We start from the raw sequence: 14,685 nt of genomic DNA, 5'->3' as shown, positions 1-14,685 counted from the left end.
CAATCAAATCAACCCCCGGGAAGAAAAACATACCTGTTGAACTACCTATCTGGATAATTAAACATGAACAAAACTCATTTTTGTGCATTCCAGAGCCATCTCCTTTTTCGTGTCATTTTGTAAGGCCGATACCCGTACGACATAAGCGGCAATTCCTTGGTGCAGGCCTCTCGAATGATTGAGGAGACCTTATCAAGTAAGTAAGTAAGTAAATTTAAACAAGGCTATGGCATGGGGCTAATATCTTTTTAATGTGCATTACAGAAAATAAGCGTGTGCTGCGGCTTAAAGGGGGGGGGGGGGGGGGGGGGGGGGGGGGGGGGGGGGGGGGGGGGGGGGGGGCAATGGATATTTTTTGTGAAACTTGATTTCGAGATAGCAGTTGACCAACAAACTAGGACCAGTGACCGAACTTTTGAGGGGGTCCCGGACCCCAACCGCCAAACGGTGCCCGTGGGGCAGCCACCACCATATTTGGTCTAAATTAGGCACAATTTAGCCAAATACCCTGAACATACCCAAAACCCCGGTTTATGGTGCTCTACTTGTAGCTAGTGGTCTCCTGAACTCGTATATGAAATTTCATCAAGGTTCGACAAAAAATGACTGAGTTATGAGCCAAAAACCATATGCCCATATTTGGGCATACGCACCAAATTTGATCGATTTTGGCTGTTTTGTGACCCACTTTTATTTAACATTATCTTAATTAGCTGCAGTGATGCATTACAACATTCATACAGCATTTGTATTCATTATTTTGTATTGTGAAGCAATAAAATTATCCATTCATAATCATCCACTATTTAGAATTTGTAAAGTCCCAGCTAAGTTGCTTTTCTATAATGTTTGTCACTATACTGAGCGTCTATCGAATTGGGAGCGATGAAAAACTGATCAACGTGAGTTGTTGACTACCAGCGAAGAATGTTTCTCAATAAACTGATCACAAAAACAAAAAAACTGATTTGAACTTGGTATCCACTATCAGCTGGTCCTGACACTTCCTCTGATTCACCTTCAGCTCCTTCTTCGGCACCACTATCATAATTTTCTTCTGAGTCGTATGATTCGGCAGCGGCACCATCATCTGAGTCATCTTCTGCGGCAGCACCATCATCTGAGTCATCTTCTGCGGCAGCATCATCATCTGAGTCATCTTCTGCGGCAGCACCATCATCCGACTCGGCTTCTGCAACAGCACCATCATCCGACTCGGCTTCTGCGACAGCACCATCATCTGACTCGGCTTCTGCGACAGCACCATCATCTGAGTCGGCTTCTGCGACAGCACCATCATCTGATTCGGCTTCTGCGACGACATCATCACCTGACTCAGCACCGTTATCTGCAACTTCGCTCTCACTGCCAGCACCATCATCCGACTCGGCTTCTACGACAGCACCATCATCCGACTCGGCTTCTGCGACAGCACCATCATCCGACTCGGCTTCTGCGACAGCACCATCATCTGACTCGGCTTCTGCGACAGCAACATCATCTGAGTCGGCTTCTGCGACAGCACCATCATCTGAGTCGGCTTCTGCGACAGGACCATCATCCGACTCGGCTTCTGCTACAGCACCATCATCTGACTCGGCTTCTGCGACAGCACCATCATCTGATTCGGCTTCTGCGACGACATCATCACCTGACTCAGCACCGTTATCTGCAACTTCGCTCTCACTGCCAGCACCATCATCCGACTCGGCTTCTGCGACAGCACCATCATCCGACTCGGCTTCTGCGACAGCACCATCATCTGACTCGGCTTCTGCGACAGCACCATCATCTGAGTCGGCTTCTGCGACAGCACCATCATATGAGTCATCTTCTGCGGCAGCACCATCATCTGAGTCATCTTCTGCGGCAGCATCATCATCTGAGTCATCTTCTGCGGCAGCACCATCATCCGACTCGGCTTCTGCAACAGCACCATCATCCGACTCGGCTTCTGCGACAGCACCATCATCCGACTCGGCTTTTTTTTCTTTTTTTTTTTTTTTTAGAGAGGCTGGGCCTGGTTGGCCCACGAGAGGATAGCATATGAATGCTTTGCCTACCTCTGGGGTATGGCAGTCCTGTGGGAGGATGCCAGTGGAATCAAGATGTGTAATCAAGGATGATGGTAAGTGTTGTGGGGTGTGTCATAGATAAACGCTTAAGTGGTGGTTGAGTGTGGAAGAGAGAGGCGAAATAAGACGGCGTTAAAGTAGTCGCTATGTTACACCTGTCTGGTCCAACTCCTCTGGCACCACTAAGCGTTTAGTGTGGTTTGTAAAGTTGACAATGGTGGAGATGTGTTGGTTGTCGAATATGTCATTGACAGAGAGGTAGTAGTCCCGGAAATATTGACCTCTTATTTGGGCAATAGCCGGGCACTGTCCGAGAAAGTGTGAGACAGTCTCCTCTTCGTCACCGCATTTAGGACAAGCACTTGTGTCTGATTTGCGAATGGTGTGTAGGTGTTTGTTGAGGCCACAATGTCCCGTGATGAGGTGCACTGCAGTTCTATAATTTTGTCTGTTGTTACTGAGTGTAGTGTTGAGATTTTTGATGATGTTGATGTTTTTATGTCCAAGTGTCAGTTTAGTGTGTCTGGGACCATCAGTAATCCATGATTCTTGATTAAGTTTTGTGACTTTGTCGTTGATCAGGCGTTTGATGTAAGATTGTGGAATTGGGCAATTCAAAGTGGATTCACTGGTTGTACCATTTTTGGCCAGCTCGTCTGCTTTTTCATTACCCCACAATCCAATGTGTGCAGCTATCCATCTGATCTCTAAGGTGTTAGTGGATCCGAGTGTATTGAGGGTGTCGTAACAGTCTCTAGTAGTCCTACTCCTCGTTGAAGGTGAGGATATGGCTTGAATAGAGGAGAGACTGTCTGACCATATGATGATGTGTGTGTTTGTATAAGTTGATAGATATTTACAAGCTTCGACTCGGCTTCTGCGACAGCACCATCATCCGACTCGGCTTCTGCTACAGCACCATCATCTGACTCGGCTTCTGCGACAGCACCATCATCTGAGTCGGCTTCTGCGACAGCACCATCATCTGATTCGGCTTCTGCGATGACATCATCACCTGACTCAGCACCGTTATCTGCAACTTCGCTCTCACTGCCAGCACCATCATCCGACTCGGCTTCTGCGACAGCACCATCATCCGACTCGGCTTCTGCGACAGCACCATCATCCGACTCGGCTTCTGCGACAGCACCATCATCTGACTCGGCTTCTGCGACAGCACCATCATCTGAGTCGGCTTCTGCGACAGCACCATCATCTGATTCGGCTTCTGCGATGACATCATCACCTGACTCAGCACCGTTATCTGCAACTTCGCTCTCACTGCCAGCACCATCATCCGACTCGGCTTCTGCGACAGCACCATCATCCGACTCGGCTTCTGCGACAGCACCATCATCTGACTCGGCTTCTGCGACAGCACCATCATCTGAGTCGGCTTCTGCGACAGCACCATCATTTGAGTCGGCTTCTGCGACAGCACCATCATCTGAGTCGGCTTCTGCGACAGGACCATCATCTGACTCGGCTTCTGCTACAGCACCATCATCTGACTCGGCTTCTGCGACAGCACCATCATCTGAGTCGGCTTCTGCGACAGCACCATCATCTGATTCGGCTTCTGCGACGACATCATCACCTGACTCAGCACCGTTATCTGCAACTTCGCTCTCACTGCCAGCACCATCATCCGACTCGGCTTCTGCGACAGCACCATCATCCGACTCGGCTTCTGCGACAGCACCATCATCTGAATCGGCTTCTGCGACAGCACCATCATCTGAGTCGGCTTCTGCGACAGCACCATCATCTGAGTCGGCTTCTGCGACAGGACCATCATCCGACTCGGCTTCTGCTACAGCACCATCATCCGACTCGGCTTCTGCGAACGGACCATCATCCGACTCGGCTTCTACGACAGCACCATCATCCGACTCGGCTTCTGCGACAGCACCATCATCCGACTTGGCTTCTGCGACAGCACCATCATCTGAGTCATCTTCTGTGACAGCACCATCATCTGACTCGGCTTCTGCGACAGCACCATCATCCGACTCGGCTTCTGCGACAGCACCATCATCCGATTCGGCTTCAGCGACAGCACCATCATCTGAGTCGGCTTCTGCGACAGCACCATCATCTGATTCGGCTTCTGCGACGACATCATCACCTGACTCAGCACCGTTATCTGCAACTTCGCTCTCACTGCCAGCACCATCATCCGACTCGGCTTCTGCGACAGCACCATCATCCGACTCGGCTTCTGCGACAGCACCATCATCCGACTCGGCTTCTGCGACAGCACCATCATCCGACTCGGCTTCTGCTACAGCACCATCATCTGACTCGGCTTCTGCGACAGCACCATCATCTGAGTCGGCTTCTGCGACAGCACCATCATCTGATTCGGCTTCTGCGACAGGACCATCATCCGACTCGGCTTCTGCGACAGCACCATCATCCGACTCGGCTTCTGCGACAGGACCATCATCCGACTCGGCTTCTGCGACAGCACCATCATCCGACTCGGCTTCTGCGACAGCACCATCATCTGACTCGGCTTCTGCGACAGCACCATCATCTGATTCGGCTTCTGCGATGGCATCATCACCTGACTCAGCACTGTTATCTGCAACTTCGCTCTCACTGCCAGCTCCGTCGGTATCATTTGCAGCTTCATCAGCCCTCAGCAGGGCTACAAGAAGTGTAAGAAGGAGTATTGACCACAGCTTCATGACTGACCTACAATGTTGATTCGTTAGATTGAATTATAAAAAGATATAATTGACGAATTTTAGTGTGATATCAAACCCAATTTAAATAGCGCCACGTTAATAGTTGTCTTACGTTGTATGACCCGCCGCTCACAAAGTGCGCGGCTCCCCCTGTATCGTCGAAGACTATAGTGAAGCGACAGTGGGGGTCACCACGTGATACAAGTTAATAGGATGACGCGTTTATCTATAACATGCAGATAACTGTGAAGCAAAAATAATTGAAGGTTTATGATGAAAACAATTCAAACACATTTTATGAGACACTGCATGAGGCGATCAGGACACTACTCTCGAGTGAGTGTATTAGAATTGACTAATAATTATGTTTTTTTATCTCACACTTATTTTACTTCGGAGTATTCCAACAGCCACATTGTTACACAAGTGTAACTAGCCAATTACAGGAAGCCGAAGGATTTAATTAGGCCAGTGACGGTTAAGGTAGTGTGTACCATACTTTCTTCGCCCGAGACTTCGCTGCAATGGACAGCTTCTCATTTAACCCTCACACACGATTTCTCGAATATTCGGCTGAGTAGACGGGGGGCTGCATAGACCACTCAGGATCTTTAGCTGAATGTCGACGACACTCACCCCACGACTAGGCAGGCAGTGGGTTTCGAACTCACAATCTCACGATTACAAATCCGATGATTAACCAACTACGCTACCTGGCCGTTTGAGCTCACAACTCAAGAATGCGGTTTTAAAACCACAGCTTCATAACTGACCTGTAAGATTGATCTGTTTGGTTAAATTGTGATAAACATAAGTAAAGATAAATAGTGCAAATAGGATCAATAAAGGTATGACTATGAGCGTCTTAAGCAACTCTGTAAGTAGTGACGTCACCAAGAGTAGTGACGTCACCAAGAGTAGTGACGTCACCAGGAGTAGTGACGTCAACAATAAAGGTATGAGCGTCATAAGCAACTCTGTAAATAAGTTATACAATAATAAAGGGCGTTTTAACCTTCTAATGTAGTTGGGAATGAAGTCAACAGCTCGAGTCTCGACAATAAAGCTATTTAAGTTCATGCTCATTATTTATAAATATGAGAACGTCCGCGTCGTAGGAAAAATAATACAATGCTTTATGGTAGCCGATACAAACAGAACATCAATACTCATAAATTGAGGGGGAAATAAATTGAGGGAAATATGTGTGTCCTGCAGTGTATAATTCCTCACTTTTCTTTAATTTAGTTTTTTTATTATTATATTTTACTGTTTTATTTTAAAATGATGCTCCAGTTATGTCGAGACTTTTATAAGGTTCGATAACTTGCGATCATCAACAATGAGGCCGTTAAACCACTGAGTAGTGCAAGAAAGTACACGCCAATTAAATAAAGAAGACTTACATGACTCTACGTCAAATCACATCATGTGACATCATGTGACATCATGTGACATCATGTGACATTATGTGACATCATGTGACGTCATATGACATCAGGTGACATCATGTTACATGATGTGGCTCATAACGAGAATTGATTGCTATAACTCTGAACAAGGCTATGGCAGGGGGCTAATATATTTTTAATGTGCATTACAGAAAATAAGCGTGTGCTGCGGCTTAACATTAAATATAATCCCATGCCAAACTAAACTAAACCCTCCTCTTGTCCAGGTAAAAGTATTAAATCACTACTCGCCATTAAATCTACCCCCTTAATGTGAAAATTATGCCCATCGATTGTTACATACATGTTACATGGTAAGGTATCCTCCTAGTCGTTGGAGTGGCCTGCATCACACACATCGCGTTGGCGGCGTAACATATGTCTCCACTGCACTCGGTTGGTAGCCAAAGCTTCTGTTGTGTTGTTGTCGATGTTTTCAACACCTGTAAACTTAGCAGCATCTTCGAGTACGCAGGACTTCCAGTTCTTACGGGGTCTGCCCTTGACCTCTTTCCATAATTTGGCTTCCAGTTCAACAGAAACCTCGGTAGTCTAGAGTCTGGCATTCTAACTACATGTCCATACCAACGTAGCCTGGCAGCACTGATGAAAGTCTCAACAGATTTGATGCCAGCCCTCCTAAGAACTTCTTCGTTGGTCACATGAAAGAACCATTTAATCCTCAGGATCCTTCTCAAGGAGGTCTGATGGAAAACCTCGAAGCGTTTCATCTGCTTTTTGGTGGTGTTCCAGACTTCAGCTCCATACAACAAGATGGTGAGGACAGCAGCCCTATAGATCCTGATCTTGGTTGGAATCTTTATAGTTCTGCTATTCCAAATGTTCCAGAGCTGATGAAAGGCGCCATTAGCCTTCTGGATACGGACATCCAGGTCTCTGTCGATTGTCCCATCCCCACTGATAGTTGCACCCAGGTAGACAAAGTTGCTAACCTGCTCGACGGGTTCACCCTCAACCGACAGCTCAATACAATCATCCTTGATGAAAGGTCGCTGGGAGGCGCACTTGCTTACAGCCATGCATTGGGTCTTCTTTGCATTTATTCTGAGCCAAGCGTAGGAGCTGTAATGAACTAATAGATCAGTTGACTCCTGTAGGCCTTCCCCTGAGTTGTCCATAATAGCCATGTCATCAGCATAATCGGTGTCCAGAATGACCTTTTCCTCGCCCGTCTTCATCTCCTTCTGCAGCACTGCGCCTTGACTGATGGTCTTGTTGGTCTCAGCCAGAAATGCAGAAAAGTTTAGGCAGAAATTAAAGACAGGAGGTGCTTGAATGTCACCCTGACCTGTGCCTGAGTTAACATCAAAACAGTCTGTCAGCTCCCCATTAACCCTCACGGCACTCATCATGGTACCCCCAAAAAATGACTGAAATATTCTGACATATTTTCAGGCAGCCCATAGTGTCTCATACTGCACCAAATAAAGTCCCTTCTGATAGAATCGAACGCTGCCTTGAAATCGACAAAATTAATGAAAAGAGGAATGTTAAACTCAAGACAGTTATGAATAATAGTTCGGAGAGAATAAATCTGATCAATACATGAGCGGTTCTGTCTAAATCCGCACTGATTCTCCCTGAGAGGACACTCCATACCAGCATGTAATCGCTTAAGAAGAATCATCTGAAAAAGCTTGGATGCTGTAGACCTTAAGGTGATCCCTCTGTTGTTCCCGCAGACTGAAGTGTCTCCTTTCTTCCCAATAACAATGATCACACCCTTTAACCAATCTTCAGGAACAGTCTCTTCTTCCCACACCTTCTTGAATAGACACTCTAGTTGATCAACTAGAGCACTCGCACCATACTTCAGTTGCTCGTTAGTTATCCCGTCCACTCCTGGGCTTTTGTGGTTCTTAAGCTTTGTCAGGGAATAACTAATCTCGTCTCTGGTGGGTGGTCCATCCGAAAAAGAGAGAGAGTCAAAGTGGGGTTGGGGTGGTACTGTATCAAGGTCGGCAAGGTCGACACTTGATAATGGAGGGTTCAGAAGTTCAGTAAAGTGCTCCTTCCACCTATCCCTCTGCTGTTGGGGGTCCGTGATCTTCCTTCCGTCCTTAACCCGGACACAAGATGCTTAAGGCTTCTTTGCTTACCAGAGATCCTCTTGATCTTTGCCCATACCTCACGCTGCTGACCTTTGCTCGCTGCTTCCTCAAGATCAGTAGCTACTCTAACTGCCCAGTTATTGTCGTCTAGCTTGCTGCTTTTCTTGACTAACTTATTAAGTTTAGAATACTCTCACCTGTTAGCGTCAGAGTTTGGGTGTCTGCGCTTAAACTGTGCCCGCTGAATCAATAAATCCTTGGTCTTCCGTGACAGGTGTTGCTCCTTTGCCTTCCGGGGTCTTTTACCTAGTACCTCCAGTGAGACATCAGTGACGGTCTGACTGAGATTACGCCACATATCCTCGTGGTCGACCTCACTATCCAGACTTGCAAATCCCTTAACCACCATCGATTGGCGAAACGAAAAATTGTTTGGGGATCTTTGACCTTATAGAACCAACTGCAACCTATATAATTGAATGGAGAAATGATGTTTTAAGTTTTTTTACAGATCATGGCCTCGCAGATCATAATCACATTCATATTTTCCCACTTTTTTTGTGATGCAGTTTTGTGACCTACTTTTTCATGTATTGCTGTTTTGTGACCCACTTTTTTGGAAGCGCATGGTGTTTGTAAGTTCATTCTAACATCGTCATTCTTGACATTCTTTCTGAATTTTTGCTATTTTCTTACCGAGATGTTCTGGACGAACTAGTGGATGTTAAAATATAATGAACAAATCAAATCCCCTAATTCGTGTTAAAATTTTAAATTAAACATGACGTATTATAATTAGTAATCTCATCAAAACTAAAACTTTTATGTTTCTCCAGTAATTAAATAGAGATATTTTGTAAAACTAAAAACAAAAAAACATGACCTTTAATAAAATGAACACCATTGTTATAACAGTTTTCAGATACACATTTATTAATTTAAAATTAAACACATCAGAAATGTCAGTAACAACTTATCTTAATTAGCTGCAGTGATGCATTACAACATTCATACAGTATTTGAGAAATATTTTGTATTGTGAAGCAATAAAATTATCCATTCATAATCGTCCAATATTTAGAATATGTAAAGTCCCAGCTAAGTTGCTTTTCTATAATGTTTGTCAGTATGATACTGAGGCTCTATCGAATGGGAAGCAATGTAAAATCTGATCAACGTGAATTTTTGACTACCAGCCAAGAACGTTTCTCACTAAACTGATCACAAAAACAACAAAACTGATTTGAACTTTGTATCCACTATCAGCTGGTCCTGACACTTCCTCTGATTCACCGTCATCTCCTTCTTCGGCACCACTATCATCATTTTCTTCTGAGTCGTCTGATTCGGCAGCGGCACCATCGTCTGAGTCATCTTCTGCGACAGCACCATCATCTGAGTCGTCTTCTGCGGCGGCACCATCACCTGAGTCGGCTTCTGCGGCGGCACCATCACCTGAGTCGGCTTCTGCGGCTGCACCATCACCTGAGTCGTCTTCTGCGGCGGCACCATCACCTGAGTCGGCTTCTGCGGCGGCACCATCACCTGAGTCGGCTTCTGCGGCTGCACCATCACCTGAGTCGGTTTCTGAGGCGGCACCATCACCTGAGTCGGCTTCTGCAGCGGCACCATCACCTGAGTCGGCTTCTGCGGCGGCACCATCATCTGAGTCGGCTTCTGCGGCGGCACCATCACCTGAGTCGGCTTCCGCGGCGGCACCATCACCTGAGTCGGCTTCCGCGGCGGCACCATCACCTGAGTCGGCTTCCGCGGCGGCACCATCACCTGAGTCGGCTTCTGCGGCAGCACCATCACCTGAGTCGGCTTCTGCGGCTGCACCATCACCTGAGTCGGCTTCTGCGGCGGCACCATCACCTGAGTCGGCTTCTGCGGCGGCACCATCACCTGAGTCGGCTTCTGCGGCTGCACCATCACCTGAGTCGGCTTCTGCGGCGGCACCATCACCTGAGTCGGCTTCTGCGGCGGCACCATCACCTGAGTCGGCTTCTGCGGCGGCACCATCACCTGAGTCGGCTTCTGCGGCGGCACCATCACCTGAGTCGGCTTCTGCGGCGGCACCATCACCTGAGTCGGCTTCTGCGGCGGCACCATCACCTGAGTCGGCTTCTGCGGCTGCACCATCACCTGAGTCGGCTTCTGCGGCGGCACCATCACCTGAGTCGGCTTCTGCGGCGGCACCATCACCTGAGTCGGCTTCTGCGGCGGCACCATCACCTGAGTCGGCTTCTGCGGCTGCACCATCACCTGAGTCGGCTTCTGCGGCTGCACCATCACCTGAGTCGGCTTCTGCGGCGGCACCATCACCTGAGTCGGCTTCTGCGGCGGCACCATCACCTGAGTCGGCTTCTGCGGCGGCACCATCACCTGAGTCGGCTTCTGCGGCGGCACCATCACCTGAGTCGGCTTCTGCGGCGGCACCATCACCTGAGTCGGCTTCTGCGGCGGCACCATCACCTGAGTCGGCTTCTGCGGCGGCACCATCACCTGAGTCGGCTTCTGCGGCGGCACCATCACCTGAGTCGGCTTCTGCGGAGGCACCATCACCTGAGTCGGCTTCTGCGGCGGCACCATCACCTGAGTCGGCTTCTGCGGCTGCACCATCACCTGACTCAGCACCATTATCTGCAACTTCGCTCTCACTGTCAGCTCCGTCGGTATCATTTGCGATTTCATCAGCCCTCAGCAGGGCTACAAGAAGTGTAAGAAGGAGTATTGACCACAGCTTCATGACTGACCTACAATGTTGATTCGTTAGATTGAATTATAAAAAGATATAATTGACGAATTTTAGTGTGATAACAAACCCAATTTAAATAGCGTCATGTTAATAGGATGACGAGTTTATCTATAACATGCATATAACTGTGAAGCAATAATAATTGAAGGTTTATCATGAAAACAATTCAAACACATTTAATGATGATCTATGATTATTGAAGGCACTGCATGAGGTGATCAGGACACTACTCTCGAGTGAGTGTGTTAGAATTGGCTAACAACTTAAGAATGTGACTAATTCTAACATTACTGAGTGTGGTGTCTCTCAGGCGTGGTTGAATTTTTGACAACGGCCAGCGAGTTGCAGCACGTGCTATTTTAGCAGTTGCACGTGCTATTTTAGCAGTTGCACGTGCTATTTTAGCAGTTGCACGTGAGATCACGCAACGCTTCTAGCACTATTGTAGGCCTGGTCGAGTTACGTTTGTTTTTTCACTGCAGAGTGTACCCCAGGTTCAAAATGTCCTTAGTTTCATACTGAAGCTATACTAACGAATTGAATTGTACATTAAGACATTACTCACTGACTAGAGAACAGTTAGAAGCAGTTAAATTTCACTGTTTTTATCAGACAACAGTGATTTTGATGATTTTTGTGAGAATTAAAATGGAAGGGCAAGAATTTCATGTGGCATTCAGGAATTGATAATTTAAAAATAAACCCAGAATCTGAAAATAAAAAATGTGTGCGTCCTCAAGACTGTAAAGAGTCAAGCAATAACAGCGACAGCATCCAGACTGTGGAATTTAAAGTAATGAGGCAATGTTTTATTGATCATATCATTAACAGTAAACATAGTTCGATGCTTGGCAACGAAAATTAAACAATCGAAGAAATCGAATCAAATTTGTCGTCTACGATCAAAGCTTAAGGAAATGTCAGAAATGTTTCTTTAATGGCTCCTATCTTCAAATTCTTCTGGATCTATAAGGTCCTCGTAACCTTAGCAACAACCATAACAATAACATATTGCTTACAAATTGCTGTTCCTCGGACAGATATACCTACTTGGAAAGAAACTCGTCTAATTATGAATATGAGGTGACATTTTGGTTTTAGCGTCACTTTAAAGTTTTAAATTGCATTTAAAGTTTCAAGTTACTCCAAGTAATCAACATAACTTATCATGACCCCTCTATGTGGCCAGAATGGTTTTAACATCTATGGTATGAAGCATGTAGGAACATCAATTGGGTGTTGTACGAGGTGTTCAACATCTTAATTGATGTCGACGAATGCTGAACAACAAGCATATCATCGGAACGATGGTAATGCATGACGATCAAGGCAGCTTATCTGAAGCTCGGTATCCATGGCAATGCCAGGATTCGGGGAAATAACACTTAGTGAACTTGACGGAAACGTTTTTATTCATACAATAAGTTGGGCTGGTAAACCTGCCGCTCGAGTTTCCAGATCAATCCAGCAAAATCTGAGGACTGGAAACGCGGAAGCAGGCATTTCAGAAGCTGAAAAATTGGCTCGAGTTGAAATGTATAAAGGACTTTATGTGTTATAGATTATAGAAGCATAGAAACTTTTTTGTACAGTCTTAAAGTCAAATATGCGACCAATGTCCATTGTCCATGGTCCTTGGTTTCGTATTTAACAAAGGAACACCAACATATTATGTTCACTGTAAAGCTAGTTCAGAAACTTGGAACAAAAACTCGAGCTTCCAACACCTTCATTTAAATAACAAGAAAAAAGGAATTATATATCCACTCCCTCGTTGACAGACCAAATGGTGAATAGATGAACAGCTGCCTTCGAAGCTTTGAAGACACACCACGTGATTTGAGGACAAACCACGTGGCCAAGTTCCCATATATAACAAAGAACTCGTTCATACCTCTATAATCTATATGAATAGATAGAGGTCTCTATACATATATTACTGAATGAATGGAAATGCTTTAACACCATTTTATATCTTTATATTATATTGATCTGAAATCTCATTACATTCGAAACTCTTTAAAATAGTGCACACGCAAATTATGATGAAAGGATAGGGCATTGAGGCAAACTTGTTGATGTCCTATTCTACAAAATGCCCCAAGATAAGGATCAAAAGCTTTCAGTTCCAGAGAGAAACTATAAATTGGGCTTGCATCCATTTATCTCGACAAATATGAAATAACAGGGGGCAAGTAAGAGCCGCTGCAAAAATACCTGTCAGGCGCCTATAATCAGTCCTTATATGGCCTTGGATTAACCCGCTGGAAGTGATTGCTCCTCGAGGTAGAAAGAGCAAGGTTTGCGGAGTAAAATGGTTAGATATAGATCTGGATACCATTTTTGACACGTGCAGACCGTGATTGATCAATCAGCTTCCAGTATTAACCAATCAAAACCCAGAATCACTGTCACGTGTCAAAGCGAATATAAGAGGGTAGCATGTAATAACTATTTACGTATATAAGTGTGTAGTGGTGGAGTCACTTAAAGTGTGCAGTTTACGTTTGTAGCTGGGAGTCTATTACTCACAGCAATCAAATCATCTGTGATATATTATGCTGGTGTACTTTTGTTGGGGGACCGGGGGAGGGGGATTCTCTCTATGATCCATTTGGCGAGAAATGAAGACATAATACAGACAATTATTCGCTAATTTTACGAAAAGAGCAATAATGGTAAAAATAGCAATAATGCGACAATGGCGCAGAGAGGAAGCCTCCCTTTACTGAGAAGTGATCGGCGAGTCAGCAAGTATTAAACTCCAGAGTTGCTCTCAACTCCCTCAATTAAGTTCAAAGTAAAGAAAGAAACACGTACTAGAAAAAGAAATATTCACGTATGAGGAGAAAACCTGGTACCTTGTAAAATGTAAAGGGACTAAAATTAACAGTGAACACATGGTCACTCTACATTCTATTTTAACCGAGTGGGATCATTTTCTTAATTTAGTATGGGTCTCATGTGTTTAAATATTCATAGTAACGCCAACAGATGGCCAACCATTCAAATCAATATTAATTAGCTTTCTTTAAGGTTCGATAATGATAAACATTGATCTCAATATTCACTCTCAATGTTCAATAATTCATGTGACTCCTGGCTCCACAGTCTGTAGTTAGAGAGTTCAGAAATATTCGTTTAACACGTGACAGTGATTCTGTAATTTGATTGGTCAAGGCTGGTTGGTTGATTACTGTAACGTAGCAACACACCTGTTTAGTACAGGGTCTCTTTATATACCTTAATCAGCTGCCAAATTCCAACTTCCTAACTTTTAAAATATCCTCATAACTGTCTAATAAGATGCAGAATCGCACTATTGACATAATACCGCACTTTTTCGCACCATCATGATCAGCCGCAATTCGTTCTATTAGATGTGTGTATTTGGTACCGTTGTGTACAATAAGTTGATAATGCAGCGACTTTCGGTATTATCGTTATTAATTGATTAAAAACCAAAAGGGGTGAATCTTGGCAAATTAATGGCTCATCAAGCTGGAACGTTATCCTTGGCCCTCATGGAATTGACATTGAGGCGCTTTAGTCACGATTAGATATATTATTATAGTTATTATTATAGTTATTATTATAGTTATTATTATAGTTATTATTATAGTTATTATTATAGTT

The 14,685-nt window shown here is 45.1% G+C and overlaps 3 protein-coding genes across 4 annotated transcripts in view; 2 read left to right on the top strand and 1 right to left on the bottom strand.

Annotated features, from left to right (window-relative positions):
- The window catches only part of LOC134824765 (multiple epidermal growth factor-like domains protein 6), a 55,869-nt gene that overhangs the window by 35,945 nt on the left and 5,239 nt on the right, over positions 1–14,685 (top strand). The gene's annotated exons all lie outside the window — the stretch shown is intronic.
- Positions 1–14,685, bottom strand: part of LOC134824987 (gelsolin-like protein 1) — a 96,515-nt gene that overhangs the window by 80,953 nt on the left and 877 nt on the right. Inside the window, exon 2 of one of the 2 annotated variants that reach the window (XM_063837028.1) lies at positions 9,048–11,049. The exons of the other annotated variant lie outside the window; for it this stretch is intronic. Coding sequence (XP_063693098.1) covers positions 9,481–11,040 — 1,560 coding nt within the window. The 5' untranslated portion in view covers positions 11,041–11,049 and the 3' untranslated portion in view covers positions 9,048–9,480. Of the gene's footprint in view, positions 1–9,047; positions 11,050–14,685 lie in introns of those variants that run through there. 2 annotated transcript variants of the gene reach the window in all.
- On the top strand, positions 1,573–4,787 carry LOC134825386 (pneumococcal serine-rich repeat protein-like; the record flags this gene model as incomplete). Its single annotated transcript, XM_063837564.1, has 2 exons — positions 1,573–1,886; positions 2,939–4,787. Coding segments are annotated over 2 exons (2,163 nt in total), but the record flags the coding sequence as incomplete, so codon positions are not given.

This window comes from Bolinopsis microptera, chromosome 13 (genome assembly GCF_026151205.1).
Source record: "Bolinopsis microptera isolate Bmic1 chromosome 13, MBARI_Bmic_1.0, whole genome shotgun sequence".
NCBI classification, from domain to species: domain Eukaryota; kingdom Metazoa; phylum Ctenophora; class Tentaculata; order Lobata; family Bolinopsidae; genus Bolinopsis; species Bolinopsis microptera.
This window is presented reverse-complemented; position numbering and strand designations above follow the sequence as displayed.